This window comes from Macaca mulatta, chromosome 2, assembly GCF_049350105.2.
Source record: "Macaca mulatta isolate MMU2019108-1 chromosome 2, T2T-MMU8v2.0, whole genome shotgun sequence".
Classification (NCBI taxonomy): Eukaryota; Metazoa; Chordata; class Mammalia; order Primates; family Cercopithecidae; genus Macaca; species Macaca mulatta.
Window position 1 is genome coordinate 162,996,235 of NC_133407.1, and position 13,317 is coordinate 163,009,551.

The 13,317-nt window shown below is 39.1% G+C and overlaps 2 protein-coding genes across 4 annotated transcripts in view; one reads left to right on the plus strand and one right to left on the minus strand.

Moving 5' to 3' along the window:
- Positions 1-577, minus strand: part of GTF2E1 (general transcription factor IIE subunit 1) — a 37,027-nt gene extending 36,450 nt beyond the window's left edge. The window contains exon 1 of one of the 2 annotated variants that reach the window (XM_028843353.2): positions 527-577. The gene's annotated coding sequence lies outside the window, so the exon portion shown is untranslated. 2 annotated transcript variants of the gene reach the window in all.
- Positions 578-776: 199 nt separating this feature from the next.
- The window catches only part of RABL3 (RAB, member of RAS oncogene family like 3), a 40,388-nt gene continuing 27,847 nt past the window's right edge, over positions 777-13,317 (plus strand). Inside the window, exons 1-3 of one of the 2 annotated variants that reach the window (XM_028843354.2) lie at positions 798-852; positions 6,418-6,509; positions 8,077-8,172. In XM_028843354.2, coding sequence (XP_028699187.1) covers positions 807-852; positions 6,418-6,509; positions 8,077-8,172 — 234 coding nt within the window. In that variant the 5' untranslated portion in view covers positions 798-806. 2 annotated transcript variants of the gene reach the window in all.

A 13,317-nucleotide genomic window follows, 5' to 3' on the forward strand; every position in this document is an offset into this window, starting at 1 on the left:
ATCAAATTCACGATGTTAAAAGTGTGCGCTGACTGCAGAATGGAGAAAAAAGCTGGATGCGAAGAGTCCAGTTAGATTACTTCAGTACACCACTACGCCAGTTCTAGAACAACCTGGGATTCTACACATCTAACTGCGGTGTTCTGGTACCACATTTCATGGCACTTTCCACGCCTTCACTGAACACATAGCGGCAAACTACCGCGAAACCTCCGGACCCAGCTGCCCTTCACGAGACGCGTTCGGTGATATGCACTCCTCCCCACTGCGAGACCCCGAGACCCCAAACTCCCTCGGACTCTCCCAGTTGGGTCTAGGGCCACACTCGGCGCACCCAAGCCCGCCCTACCCGAGGTCCCACACGGGCCGTTCCGGGGTCAATGGTTCTTTGGAGAACCAAGAGGACCAAGGCAAGAGGGTAATTCAATAGGGGAGGACAGTTAAGAGGGAGCGAAAGGAAGAAGAAATCATGAAATGCAATGCCCGGCCAGGGAACTCCGAACAAGGAACAGGGAACAAGGTTTACCAAAGCGAATCCTGGAACACTCCCACTACAGCTGCCCTCAGCTCTTCAACTACCGGCTTAAATGAGCCACGCCTCTTACGCGACAAAGAAAACGCACTATTCCTGCGACCATCTGGGGAAACACCCCGCTACCAGACCAGCCAATCAGCTCAGTGAAGCCTTCGATTCAGACAGTCACGCTCCGAGCGGCCAATGAAATTGAAAGCTCTGCCCTCCATGCCCAACTCTGATTGGCTTACAATCCCGGAACAGGCGTTAACCCAAGGAAGGCAGTGGCAAGATGGCGTCCCTGGATCGGGTGAAGGTACTGGTGTTGGGAGACTCAGGTGAGCGTCTTACCCCACCTCTGGGGCTACAGACACTTTTGAGTTACCCAGTAACCCTCCCCTTACCTTCCTTCCCTCAACTCCCTGGCTCTTCGGCCCGTGGCTGAAGTCCCTCCGAAGTCCTGAAGACTACACTTCCCAGGGGACTTTGCTCCGTGTGACGACGCGGCGGCGGCGGCGGCGTCGCGCGGGTGGGGGTCGCGGAGCCCGGGTCTTTTTCCTTCGCGGCTTTCCACATCAGTCTCCCAGAAGACTGCAGCCTGGAGTGTATTGTCAGTTATTTTATTTGGAAAAAAAAAAAAAAAAAAAGGCAGGCATTGAGTATTGTATGGAGTTCTGTGTTAAGGGTACAGAAGTTAGTAGGACCGTGCCTTCAAGAGATTTTGTTCATTAAGGAAGTCAAACGTGCACTGACAAACGTGAACTGGCAAGCGCTTCTCATACATTAACTCATTTAATTCTGAGATTAGTCCTATGATCACATTTTACGGATGAGAGTAGTGAGGCAGAGAGATGTGAGTGGCAGAATCCTTTTGAACGCAGAGTCCACAAACTTAAACGCTAAGTTATAAATACGCAGTGACGTATTGGGTGGTGGTCCTGTTTTATTCTTAACTGAGCTTCTTGACTTCCTGGTTCTCGTTTGATCTTCATTGAAAACCTATTATGTCCTAGACTGTACGATAGAGAAATTAAAGTAAGAGTTTTATTCTGAAGCAGCTAGGATTTAACGCTGAGCCGAATTTAATCCTAGTGTTAAAATTATTATTTTTTTTTATCTCAATGGATGCAAAGAAAAATTATTTTGACCCCTGGGACATTTGAGAACTACAGCTGACTTCTGGATTTCCAGCTCCCACCTCACTGCCCTTATCTTTTCTTCCATAATCCCCAGTTCATCTCTCCTTAGTAACTTCAATAAATGCTGAACTTGCATTTTATAGATGTGCTCTTCTGGAGTTGGCCTAAGAGCGTGTGTTGTGAGCAGAGACATTGTGCTAGATGCTTGGAGGTGGAGAGGCTTGAAAACTAGCTTAACAGAAACTAAATAAAATTGTGGCCGGCAAAGATAGGTTAAGACTGTTTTCACATTGCCCTGAGTATTATTTGCATTACGAAATATTTTACAGAGAGCATTATTTAATATTCCCCTAAGAAAGTTGCCTTTTGAAACTCAATGGACATAATCACAATTTATGTCGACTTCATTTCTATCAGGTAGCTTGAAGTGGTGCCAAAGTTAATTTAATAAAATCACTCAGTTTTACAGATAAAGAAAGTAATGGTGGCCTAAAGGGACTTAGCAAGAGTATCACTGAGTAGAATTTAGAATCCAGAACTAACAGACTTCTTCACGATATGTTAAGTGAGTGTTTTCTGTCCTCTATAATTCCATTTTCTGTTGTATGTAACAATCCCTTCATATTGCAAACTGCTGCAACTAGTCAATTTATTTTCTTTCCAGCAGGCACTGTATTAGGTTCTGGGGTTATAACTGTGGAATTAATGCATCATATAACAGGGGTAGAATTAGCTGCTACATTAAATGTGGAAAAGTAATCAGGCAATTGATAAGCTTCCCTACCCCCACCCCCCCACCCTTATGGTTTAGTTGTGAAGCAGAAGACACAGCTGTGATGGCCAGGAAAGTGATTGATATTGTCACACATTCACTAATGTTAACCTTTATGTGCAGATGTTGTCACACATTCACTAATGTTAACCTTTATGTGCAAAGTTAGTTATTGTCTTTTTATCTTTTTAAAAGGCAATTTTGTCAGTCTCCTTTTAACTGTCATTTAATAGTACACAGTCTGACAGGTTAGAATACACTTTTTACACTTCCTCTGCCTTTGTTGAAAGTTTATTTTTAAATAAAGACCATTTCCCTCATAAAATTTTGAGGGTTTCACAAATATATAAAGAAATGACTTAGCCAGACAAGGTGGCCCTTGCCTATAATCCCAGCACTTGGGGAGTTTGAGTCGAGTGGATTGCTTGAGCTTAGTTCAAGACCAGCCTGGGCAACATGGCAAGACCCTCTCTAAACCAAAAACAATACAGAAAGTTAGCCAGGCGTGGTGGTGCACGCCTGTAGTCCCAGCTACTCAGGAGGCTGAGGTGAGAAAATCAGTTGAGCCCGGAAATTTGAGGCTGCAGTGAGCTAGGATCGTGCCACTACGCTCTAGTCTGGATAATAGAGTGAGACCCTATCTCAAAGATAAAAATAAAAAGAAGAAAGAAATGAGTTGATATTTGGAGATTTGTTTTCTATCCTATTGAGATATTTGGTAATTTGGTGAAGAACCATGAAAGTCTCACTACCATCTGGTTTTCTCTTTCTTTCAGAGATTAGGGACTAGTTTAACATGTTACCAAATAGCTGTATTTGGAGCTGACATTTATTTATATTGGGACTTTTTTCCCCCCAAGTACGTCAAGTGCATTCTTTTGATCCAATTTAGTTCTAAAGGTGAACACATAGAGTCAGAAGCTCCCAAAATTCTTAAAGAAATGAAATTAGCCATTATTCCCTAGCACTTCAACTGTTCTTACTGTTTAGGGTTTCATCCCGTGTTAGCTAATACTTAATCACCCAAAGCAGTTAATTCATGGAGAGCTATACGATTTTACTGCCTAGAAATGTTTACCCTAACACAATTAAGCTAAACTAGGCCTCAAGTGTTGCATCAAGCAATTAAGTGGCTAGATACATTCCTTGAACATAAACAAACCTATTTACAAATACAGAATCAATGGTATATCCTAAAAGTTACAGATATCAGATACAATGCAGTAAACTCAATGACAAATATAATTTTGAGTGTTTAAAAATCTTGAATGTTTCTATGTAAAAAAATTAAAAGAATGAAGGGAAGCCTGGTAAAATGTTTGATTCAATTACACATACATAAAATGATTAATATATTTAATAGATAAAGAGCTCATATCAATTAACACTAAAACCCGGTAGATAAACGTACAGAACAGATCCACAGAGAATTTATGAGAGGAAAAACAACTGATTTGCCAGGATAATCATAATGATAATCTTTGATCTTTATCAGAAAGTAAAGAAATGCAGACTAAAGTAAGATGTCACTCCCCCCCGCCCCACTGAGATAGAGTGTTGTTCTGTCACCCAGCCTGGAGTGCAGTGGCCGACCTCAGCTCACTGCAGCCTCCACCTCCTGGGTTAAAGCAGTTCTCCTGCCTCAGCCTCCCAAGTTGCTGGGCTTACAGGTGCCCACCACCACGCCCGGCTAATTTTTGTATTTTTAGTAGAGACGGGCTTCACCATGTTGGCCAGGCTGATCTCGAGCTCCTGACCTCATGATCTGCCTGCCTCAGCCTCCCAAAGTGCTGGGATTACAGACGTGAGCCAAAGCGCCTGGCCAAGATGTCTCTTTTATTCCTTTATCAGGTTAACAAAGATGAAAAACCAACTACATGATACTGTTGAGGTGCAACAAGACCTGCAGGCTCAAGTGTATGGCTTATGGCAGCATAACCCCATGAAGTTATTTGTCAATACATATCTAGAACTTCAAATGTTTCCTTTTAAGTACTGAGTTTACTTCTGGGAAGGTATACTAAGGACATAATTTTAATTTTAAACAAAGGTTTAAACAGAAATAACCTTTCACTAGCATATCAAAAATTTCAAAACACCCTAAATATCTAATAATGGAAGAATGGTTAAGTAAATTTTTATGTCTACTCTTTGAAGTACTATGGAGATGCTTTAAATGTTTATGAAGATTTTGGAATAATATGGAAACTTTTAGTCAATAAATTCTAATTAAGGTTCTGATCTAAGTACTGAAGATAAAAAAGATGCATGAGAACCCTCAAGGAACTTAAAATTAAATACAGTTGATAAAACCTATAAACAAACACATATGATAATGTATTTTAAGTGCTCTGTAGGAAAATGTACAGGGTACAGTGGAGGCCCAGAGGATAGTGGATGTTATGCTTAGTTCTCCCTGTGTTGGGTCAGAAAATACTTTATAACTAGAATGATGCTGAGTCTCCAAAGGTAAATTCACCAGGCCAATGTGGGAGGGGAGGGAAAGGAGAGGATGGGTAGGATATTCCAGACAGAACAAGCTATGGAAGCAGAGGCTTATGTTGTTTTATTGTTTTTAAGTATACTGTGTATATAATCACAATAACCACCTGCTCATAGAAAAACTTTTCATGTGGAATTAAATAAACCTTCATGTTGACAGTAGTCTTAAGGTGTTTTTTTTGTTTTTGTTTTTGTTTTTAAGAGAGACAGGGTCTCACTCTGTCACCCAGGCTGGAGTACATCAGTGTGATCATAGCTCACTGCAACCTCCAACTCCTGAGCTCAAGGGATCATCTGCCTCAGCCTGCTGAGTAGCTAGGACTACAGACGCAGGCCACCGTGCCTGGCTAATTTCTTTAATATTTGTTTTTTGTAGAGATGCAGTCTTGCTATGTTGCCCAGGCTGGTCGCAAACCCCTGGGCTCAAGTGATCCTCCTGCCTCAGCCTCCCAAAGCACTGGGAGTACAGATGTGAGCCACCGTGCCTGGCCTTCATTTGTACATACTTTCTAGGTTGTAAATGTAACTTTTAATAATAAAAATTAACATAAACAATAGGTTCATACACAGTAGGATCAAAGAGATGATCTAAATTTTTGATAAAACTAGTGATTTGTAAAAATACCAACCATGTTTGTCATAATGGAACCCCAAAAATGCTGTTAAATGAATGCGTGAGTGACTCCACACATGGATGTAGAGGAAGAGCTCATTCCCTTTCCTCTTGATACAAATCTCTGAATGCTATCCTTAGCATTAATAACTAGGTTTCCCTAAGCCCAAGAAATCGAAAAGAAGATCAAATGGTGACTTAAAGGGACATGATGTAGAAGAGGGAGTTGATCTTTTTTCCAAAAGCTAAGTCTGGGCTAAGTGATTGGCTGCTTTTTTTAAATCACCATGTGGGAGAACTGGAGTGTCTAAATTTAGAATTGTGAAATGGTGAATCCCTCTCACTGACAGTATTCAAGCTCAGTCTGGAAGACCGAAGACCCTCTAACAGGATGCCATGGAGGGGACCTCAGCGTTGGTGTGAAGGAGAGAGGGATTACTTCTAAGATCTGTTGAGATTCTACAATTCTAAAATAGGCTAAATTGATTAAATCATTCAAAAGGAAAGGGATTCATTAATATGAAATTGCCCTAGACCAGTGGTTCTCAAAGTGAGACCCCTGGACCAGTATCAGTATCACTTGGGAACTTGTTAGAAATCTTGGTCCCCAAGACAGACCCTCTAAATCAGAAAGTATGGGGGTGGAGCCCAGCATTCCATGTTTTAACCCACCCTCTGGGTGATTCTGATACTAAATTTGAGAGAACCACTGCCTTTTACCATCTTCACTTTATTCAGTGAAGCTTATATTGTTGGTATGGCATTCTAACAACTATGCTTTACTTAACATTATTCCTGTGTAGTATTAGTCTTACTCTTTCCAAAACAGATTTCAGCATCGTCTCTTACATGACTAGAGTTCTTGTATCTCTTACAGGTGTTGGGAAATCTTCATTAGTCCATCTTCTATGCCAAAATCAAGTACTGGGAAATCCATCATGGACTGTGGGCTGCTCAGTGGATGTCAGAGTATGTGTCTTTTATATTTTAGTTTTTCAATAATTGTAATAAAGATAACTGCTTCTGGTTACATGATCAAATTACAGTACTATGGTCAAGATTAATAGCAATAGCTAGAATTTGTTACATTCATACTATGTGCCAGGTACTGTGCCAGTTGCTTTACATGTCTCTTCTTATTTCACCTTTTTAAAACTGAGATGTGTAGGTGCAGAAACTAAGGCAAAGTCAAGATTTGAACAGTTTGATGCCACAGACTTCAGTTTTAATCACTATGCTATTTATCTAGAGTTCACATAGCATCCTCTGTAAATAATTCTGTCTAAGCTTGTGCTATTAAGACGGCCAGCTTTCAGCTAGAAATATAATGCAAAGGCAAAAGCTCCTGGAGCTTCATGTCTGGGTCATTTGTTCCATCTTGTGTTTAGGAATTAGGTATAGTTTTAATTAAATTAAATATCTTCCCAGATATCATTGGTCCTTGCTAATGCCAGCTAGTTCTGACAAGTCTCTCATCTGCTGGCACACCTCTCTCCTTTATGTTAAGAAACATAGGGAAGGCAACGTAGTTGGCTAGATTGATAGTTATTTTCCTTCTGTTCTTTGAAACTATTGTTCCATAGCTCTGATTTACATTGCTGCTGATTAGAAATCTTCCATCAGCCTAATTATTATTCCTTTTTAAGGTAATTTCTTCTTTGGTTGCTTTTAAAATATTTTTTGTGTTTTTTTAATCTTTGATATTTCGTTGTTTTGCTAACCTGTATCTAGGTGTAGGTTCGTTTTTATTCATCCTATTCAGTAGTAGTCATGGTTCTCATGTCTTTATTCTTCAGAATTTTAAGTCATTATCTGTCTTCCCTCATTTCTTCTATCCCTTCCTCTTGGCTTTCTATGAGATTTTTGTTCTTCATAACTATTAATATTTCTCCTTGCTGCCTTCTGGATGGTGTACTCATATCTGCCTTCCAGTTAACTAAGAATCTCTTCAATTATATCTAATCTGCTTTTTAATATATCTACACTGTTTTTCATCCCAAGTACCTATGCTTTTTAATTTCTAGATGTTCCTTTTAGTTCTTTTTAAAATGTAAAAATTTTCCAAAATGTCCTGATCCTTCATTATGGTGTCTGTTTTTTTATTTTAATCATTTCTAACATAGTTATTTTTTTTCTGGAGGAGAGGTAGCTATGCTTCTTGCTATATATGCTACTCTGCTTCATGGAAATGTATCTCCTTGTATGGCTTGTAATTCTTTAAGATGATCACATCTTCAACAGGATTTTTTTCCTCTCCCTTTGGAAGTGCTGTATGCTATATTGTGAAAGTATCCCTATACAGTGCCTTTTCATTTCTGTCATTGCCAAGACCCTAAGGATTTCAATTTCTCAGCTCAGATAATGTAAATCTAGGTAATGTAAATTCCCCCAGCATCTGATTGCAGCACAGACCTGTAGTTTCCATTTCTTGTGGACCATTTATCTTATCTCTACCTTCTGTCTGAGGCCCCTGACTGAAAGTTTTTGCCATTTCCCTGAGCCTGTGGACAATGTTTTTCCACCTCTCTTTTCATAGGGCAGCTCATCAAAGGTCCAGATTTCAAAAAGGCAACTACAGTCTAGTCTTCATCACTCATCCACATATACTTTTGCCTTGAACGCTGGAAAACAGGTCTGCTATTCCTGGATGGGCATTAAGACTCCAGGCACCAGCCCTGAAGCTATATCTGAATCTATGTCAGTTCCTCTGAACTTAAAAAACTTAAAATCATATCTCACTCTGATTTTAAGTTTTTTCTTCATTTCTAGCATTTGGGGATATTCCTTCCTTTCTCCTTACTTTCTCTTGAGCTAGTCTTCTCTGTCTCTCCTCTGTCTAGTCTTTCTGTCTCAAAATATTTTTATAGCATTTCTATAAGTTTGAAGTAGGAGCTGACCTATTTTGTGTCATTTTGGCCAACCATATTCCTAAATTCAGTGGCAACTTTATTTAGGTTTGGGAGACCCAATAGCAAGTTCTGAACAAATTTTCCCTTTGGATTTTTCTAGCTCCCATTCTGTGAAAGAGCATGACATATTGAAAAGAAACTTAGATTTAAACCCTCACTTCCTGAGTCAATTGCCCTTCACTTCTGAAAGAGTGACCTTAGACTAATCAGTTTACCTCTTTGAGGCATAGTTACATCATCTGGAAAACAGAGGTCAATAATATGTGCTTTATTGAGTCTACAGGTTTGTAGGAAGGATCAGAGAAGCTTAGTAAGAGGGAAGTTATGGTCTAGTGCTTTACAATGTTAAGTTGTAATTGAACTTTAGTCCAATTTTCTGCCCCTTCCCTGCCTTCTGCCCTACTCCTTTTTCCTATCCCCACCCAGCATGCATTCTATTCATGTTGTTCACCTCTTGTCTTGGTTTTCTTTCCTGCTTGTCTTACTGAATTAGCTAAAACTCCAGTACCATGTTGAATAGAAGTGGCACCAACAAGCATCTTTGTTTCATTCCCATCTCATGGGAAATTTTCAGTATAACACTATTTAGTAAAGTATTTGCTAGAGGGTTTTTTATAGGTATATTTGATTAAAGAAATGTCCTTCTATTCCTCTTACAATGAGAGTTTATATCATGAATGGGTGTCGAATTTACCAGTCACCTCTTCATGATAATCATGATTTTCCTGATTTATTCCATTACTGTGGTAAATTATGTTGATTAATTTTTTTGAATGTTAAACCAACCTTGCAGTCCTGTAAAAACTCTAAATATGCTTCTTAATTTCCAAACATTTGATAATGTTTATTATCTTTTAATGATTGATTTCAGTTACCTTTCATTGTGCTTAGAGAATATACGCTGTATGCTTTCATCCTTTGAAGTTTGTTGAGATTTGCTCCATGTCCAATTTTATGGTCAATTTTGATAAAAATTTCATATTCTCTTGAAAACAAAGTATATTATGTAATCGTTGGGTGCAGTGTTCTAAATATGTGGTAATCATTTTTTAAATCTTCTCCATCTCTATTGGGTGGGGGTTTTTTTTGGTCTGTTTTTTCCATCAATTGCTAAGGAATGAGTAATATAATCTCCAACTATAAGTGTGAATTAGTCTGTTCCTCATTTTATTTCTGTCCATTTTTCATTTATATACTTTGAGATTATATTACTAGATGAGTACTAATTTATGATTGTTTGAACTTCCTAAAGGGTTTAACATTTTATTATTTTAATATGCGCCTCCCTATATCTGGTAATACATTGTACCTTGAAGACTATTTTGTCTGATATTAAAATAGTTAAAGCCAACTTATTTTTAGTTAGTGCTTGTGTGGTTTACCTTATTTACATATTTCAACTTTCGTACTTTCTGTGTCCTAACATTTATGGGATATCTCTTATAAGTAAGATACACTAAATTTTGTTTTGATGACCAGTCTGACAGTCTTAGTATTTTTATTTGGTTCTTGAGCCTTGCCCCCAGATATTCTGACTCAGAGTTATGATTGGTGCCCAAGCATCTGCATTTTAAGAAGCATCTTGATGATTCTGTTGTAGGTGAATAATGCCTTGAGAAATACTGGGTAAGGTGTGGAATCAGATCGCCAAGTGGACATAGAAGTGTTTAATGACAGGACTTATAGAACAGAGGGACAAGACTAAGAATGAGATGCTAATAGGAAGCTAGTACATATTAACGATAAGACAAGGAGGGAAGGGAGTATAGCTGATGGTCCAGAGCATCTAAAGAAGACAGATTTTTAATATAAGAGTAGAGGACTAACACACTAGAAGTAGCTTTGGAGAGTAAGCAAGGCATTTCCTATTTTCTGAACTCCAAGGTAATTAGAATTTTGAAAAGTGAACAGCATCTATCTGAGAGGACATAAGAAGTTGTGTTTTCAAGGCAGAAGCAGAGATTTGTTAATAGAATGAGACTGAGGGTAGGATATAATGGAATTTTGTAACCGTGGAGTAAGATTCCAGGAGAAAAGTGGAAATATTTGGAGAAGAAAACAATTAGGAGTTTAATGATGGGTAGAGGAAGCAAAAGCAGTCTGGGAATAAGAATATGAGAGACCAATTAAGGACCCAATATATATAGTAACAGAGGATAACTGGGATATAAATATCTTGAGTATAGCTGGTGGCAAAGTTTCCAAAAGAAACTTTATCTCAGCAGTCCCCTGTATGTGAGAGTGGAGACTTGATTTTGTCTGCAAGGAATGCTTTTGTGCAAAGTCCCAGAGAGCAGGCCAACATGAGATTACTAGTTAGTTCTCAAGACGCTGACCAAGTTTTAGAAGTAATTCCCTTTAGAAACTTCTGCTTTGGGGCCGGGTGCGGTGGGTCACACCTGTAATCCCAGCACCTTGGGAGGCCAAAAGTCATTGGATCACATGAGGTCAGGAGTTCGAGACCAGCCTGGTCAACATGGTGAAATCTCATCTCTACTAAAGATACAAAAATTAGCTGGGCGTGCTGGCACATACCTGTAATCCTAGCTACTCGGGAGGCTGAGGCAGAAGAATCGCTTGAATCTAGGAGGCGGAGGTCGCAGTGAGCCGAGATCAGGCCACTGCACTTCAGCCTGGGCAACAGAGCAAGACTCTGTCTCAAAAACAAAACAAAAAGTCAAATGTCATATAATTATGTGACTGGGTTTACTGGAATGAGTGTGGCACTAATTGATTCCTTTAAAGACAGTCTTACCTGAATTGTATTATTGTGGAAGAATGGGACACAGCTGAAAATGACTTGCTTTACTGTTCATTGTATCTTAAGCCAGTTGACTTCTGTCTTTTTTTTTTTTTTTTTGAGATGGAGTTTTGTTCTTGTTGCCCAGGCTGGAGTGCAGTGGTGCGATCTCGGCTTACTACAACCTCCACCTCCCAGGTTCAAGCGATTCTCCTGCCTCAGCCTCCCAAGTAACTGGGATTACAGGCATGTGCCACCACGCCTGGCTAACTTTTTTTGTATTTTGAGTAGAGACAGTGTTTTACAATGTTAGCCAGGCTGGTCTCAAACTCCTGACCTCAGGTGATGCACCCGCCTCGGCCTCCCAACATGCTGGGATTACAGGAGTGAGCCACCATGCCTGGCCACGTCTTCCATTTTTTAGAATAATGCATTGCTTGAGTGACAACATAAGTAAGAGGCATTTTTAAATGATAACCTTAAGGAAAGTTGTCATAGACATGTAAATCACTTTGTTGTTATAATAAAGTGAACAGTTCTTTTCTATAGAAAGAATAACTGAAGCTTATAAAGCCTTTACCTAAATAACTTGGGAGAACACTGTTACCTGTAGCAGCTTTTATATTGCAGTTATAGTGTTTGTTTTAGTGAAACCTGTGAGAAGGGATCTCCAGAATTAGTGTAGATTCATGAATACACACTTCTCAAAACTCTTAGAAACAGTTGCCTCTTTTACTTCAAATCTATTAAGAGCCAACTGAAAATAGAGATGATAGCGGTGATGATGTAATTGTTTAATCTTAAGTACCAGGTGAAGCTAATGAGTTTAATGTATGTGCTCAGTAATTATGAAAATTTTGGATTTAGTATTTAGTACAGAGGTGTTCACAACTGAACTGAAGAGAAAAGAAGGAAAAGTTTTATTTTGTAGTATTCTTCATTCATTCCTGTCTTTAACTTCGCTGCCCCAAGTCTAATGGGAGTAATATAAATGCATGGCTACTCTTAATTATGAAAACAAGACTTAACAAATTTAATCTTTTCACAAATTATAAATAAGCAAATTGATTTGTCATTTCTAGTTCACTTTAATGGTAATTTAACTCTCTAGTTTACACATTTCATACAATTGATATTTATTGAATTCCTCTTTGGACAGCATATCAATATACAGGCACTGGGGAGAAGTTAAAGGAATAGTCTCTGTCTTCACTAAGCATATGAGGTGGGACACTTTTTATTGCTTACTTTGGCTAGGCATCCATTTTCATACTAATTCATTTAATTCTCACAACCCTCTGAGGCAGAAACTATTAGTGCCCCTATTCGTTTGACATAGAAGCAGTTGAAGCGCAGAGGCGCTACATGACTTGTCCTGGATCATATAGTTAGTAAGTTATGGAATTGAGATTCAAACCCAGGCAATCTGCTTCAAGAACCTGTGTTTCTGATCACCACTCTGTACTGCCTCTTGTTCCAGAACAGTATTAAGAAAAAAAAAAAATTCTCATACTGTTCAATATAGTAGCCAGTAGCCTCATGTGGCAATTTAAATTGACTAAAATTAAAAATTTAGCTCCTCAGTTAAACAAGCCACATTTCAATTGCTAAGTAGTCACATGTTGCTAATGGTTACTGTATTGGACATTTCATCCACTCTTTCTTTTTTTTATTATTTATTTATTTTTTTATTTTTTTGAAACAGGGTCTCATTTTGTTGCCCAGGCTAGGGTGCAGTGGCACCATCTCGGTTCACTGCAACTTCTGCCTCCCAGGCTCAAGAGATTCTTGTGCCTCAGCCTCCCGAGTAGCTGAGATTATAGGCACGTGCCACCATGCCCAGCTAATTTTTGTATTTTTAGTAGAGGCAGGGTTTCACCGTGTTGACCAGGCTGGTCTCAAACTCTTGGCCTCAAGTGATCTGCCTGCCTCAGCCTCCCAATGTGCTGGGATTATAGGCATGAGCCACCACACCCAGCCTGTATTGGACATTTCTATGGCTGTAGAAAATTCCATGGGGACAGCACTGATATAGAAAATAAGTGTTATAATAGTTCAAGAAAGTAAGTGTAAAATTATCCTAGACACTAATGATTGAATGGGTGGCTTGAGTAAGTGGCTAGATGAA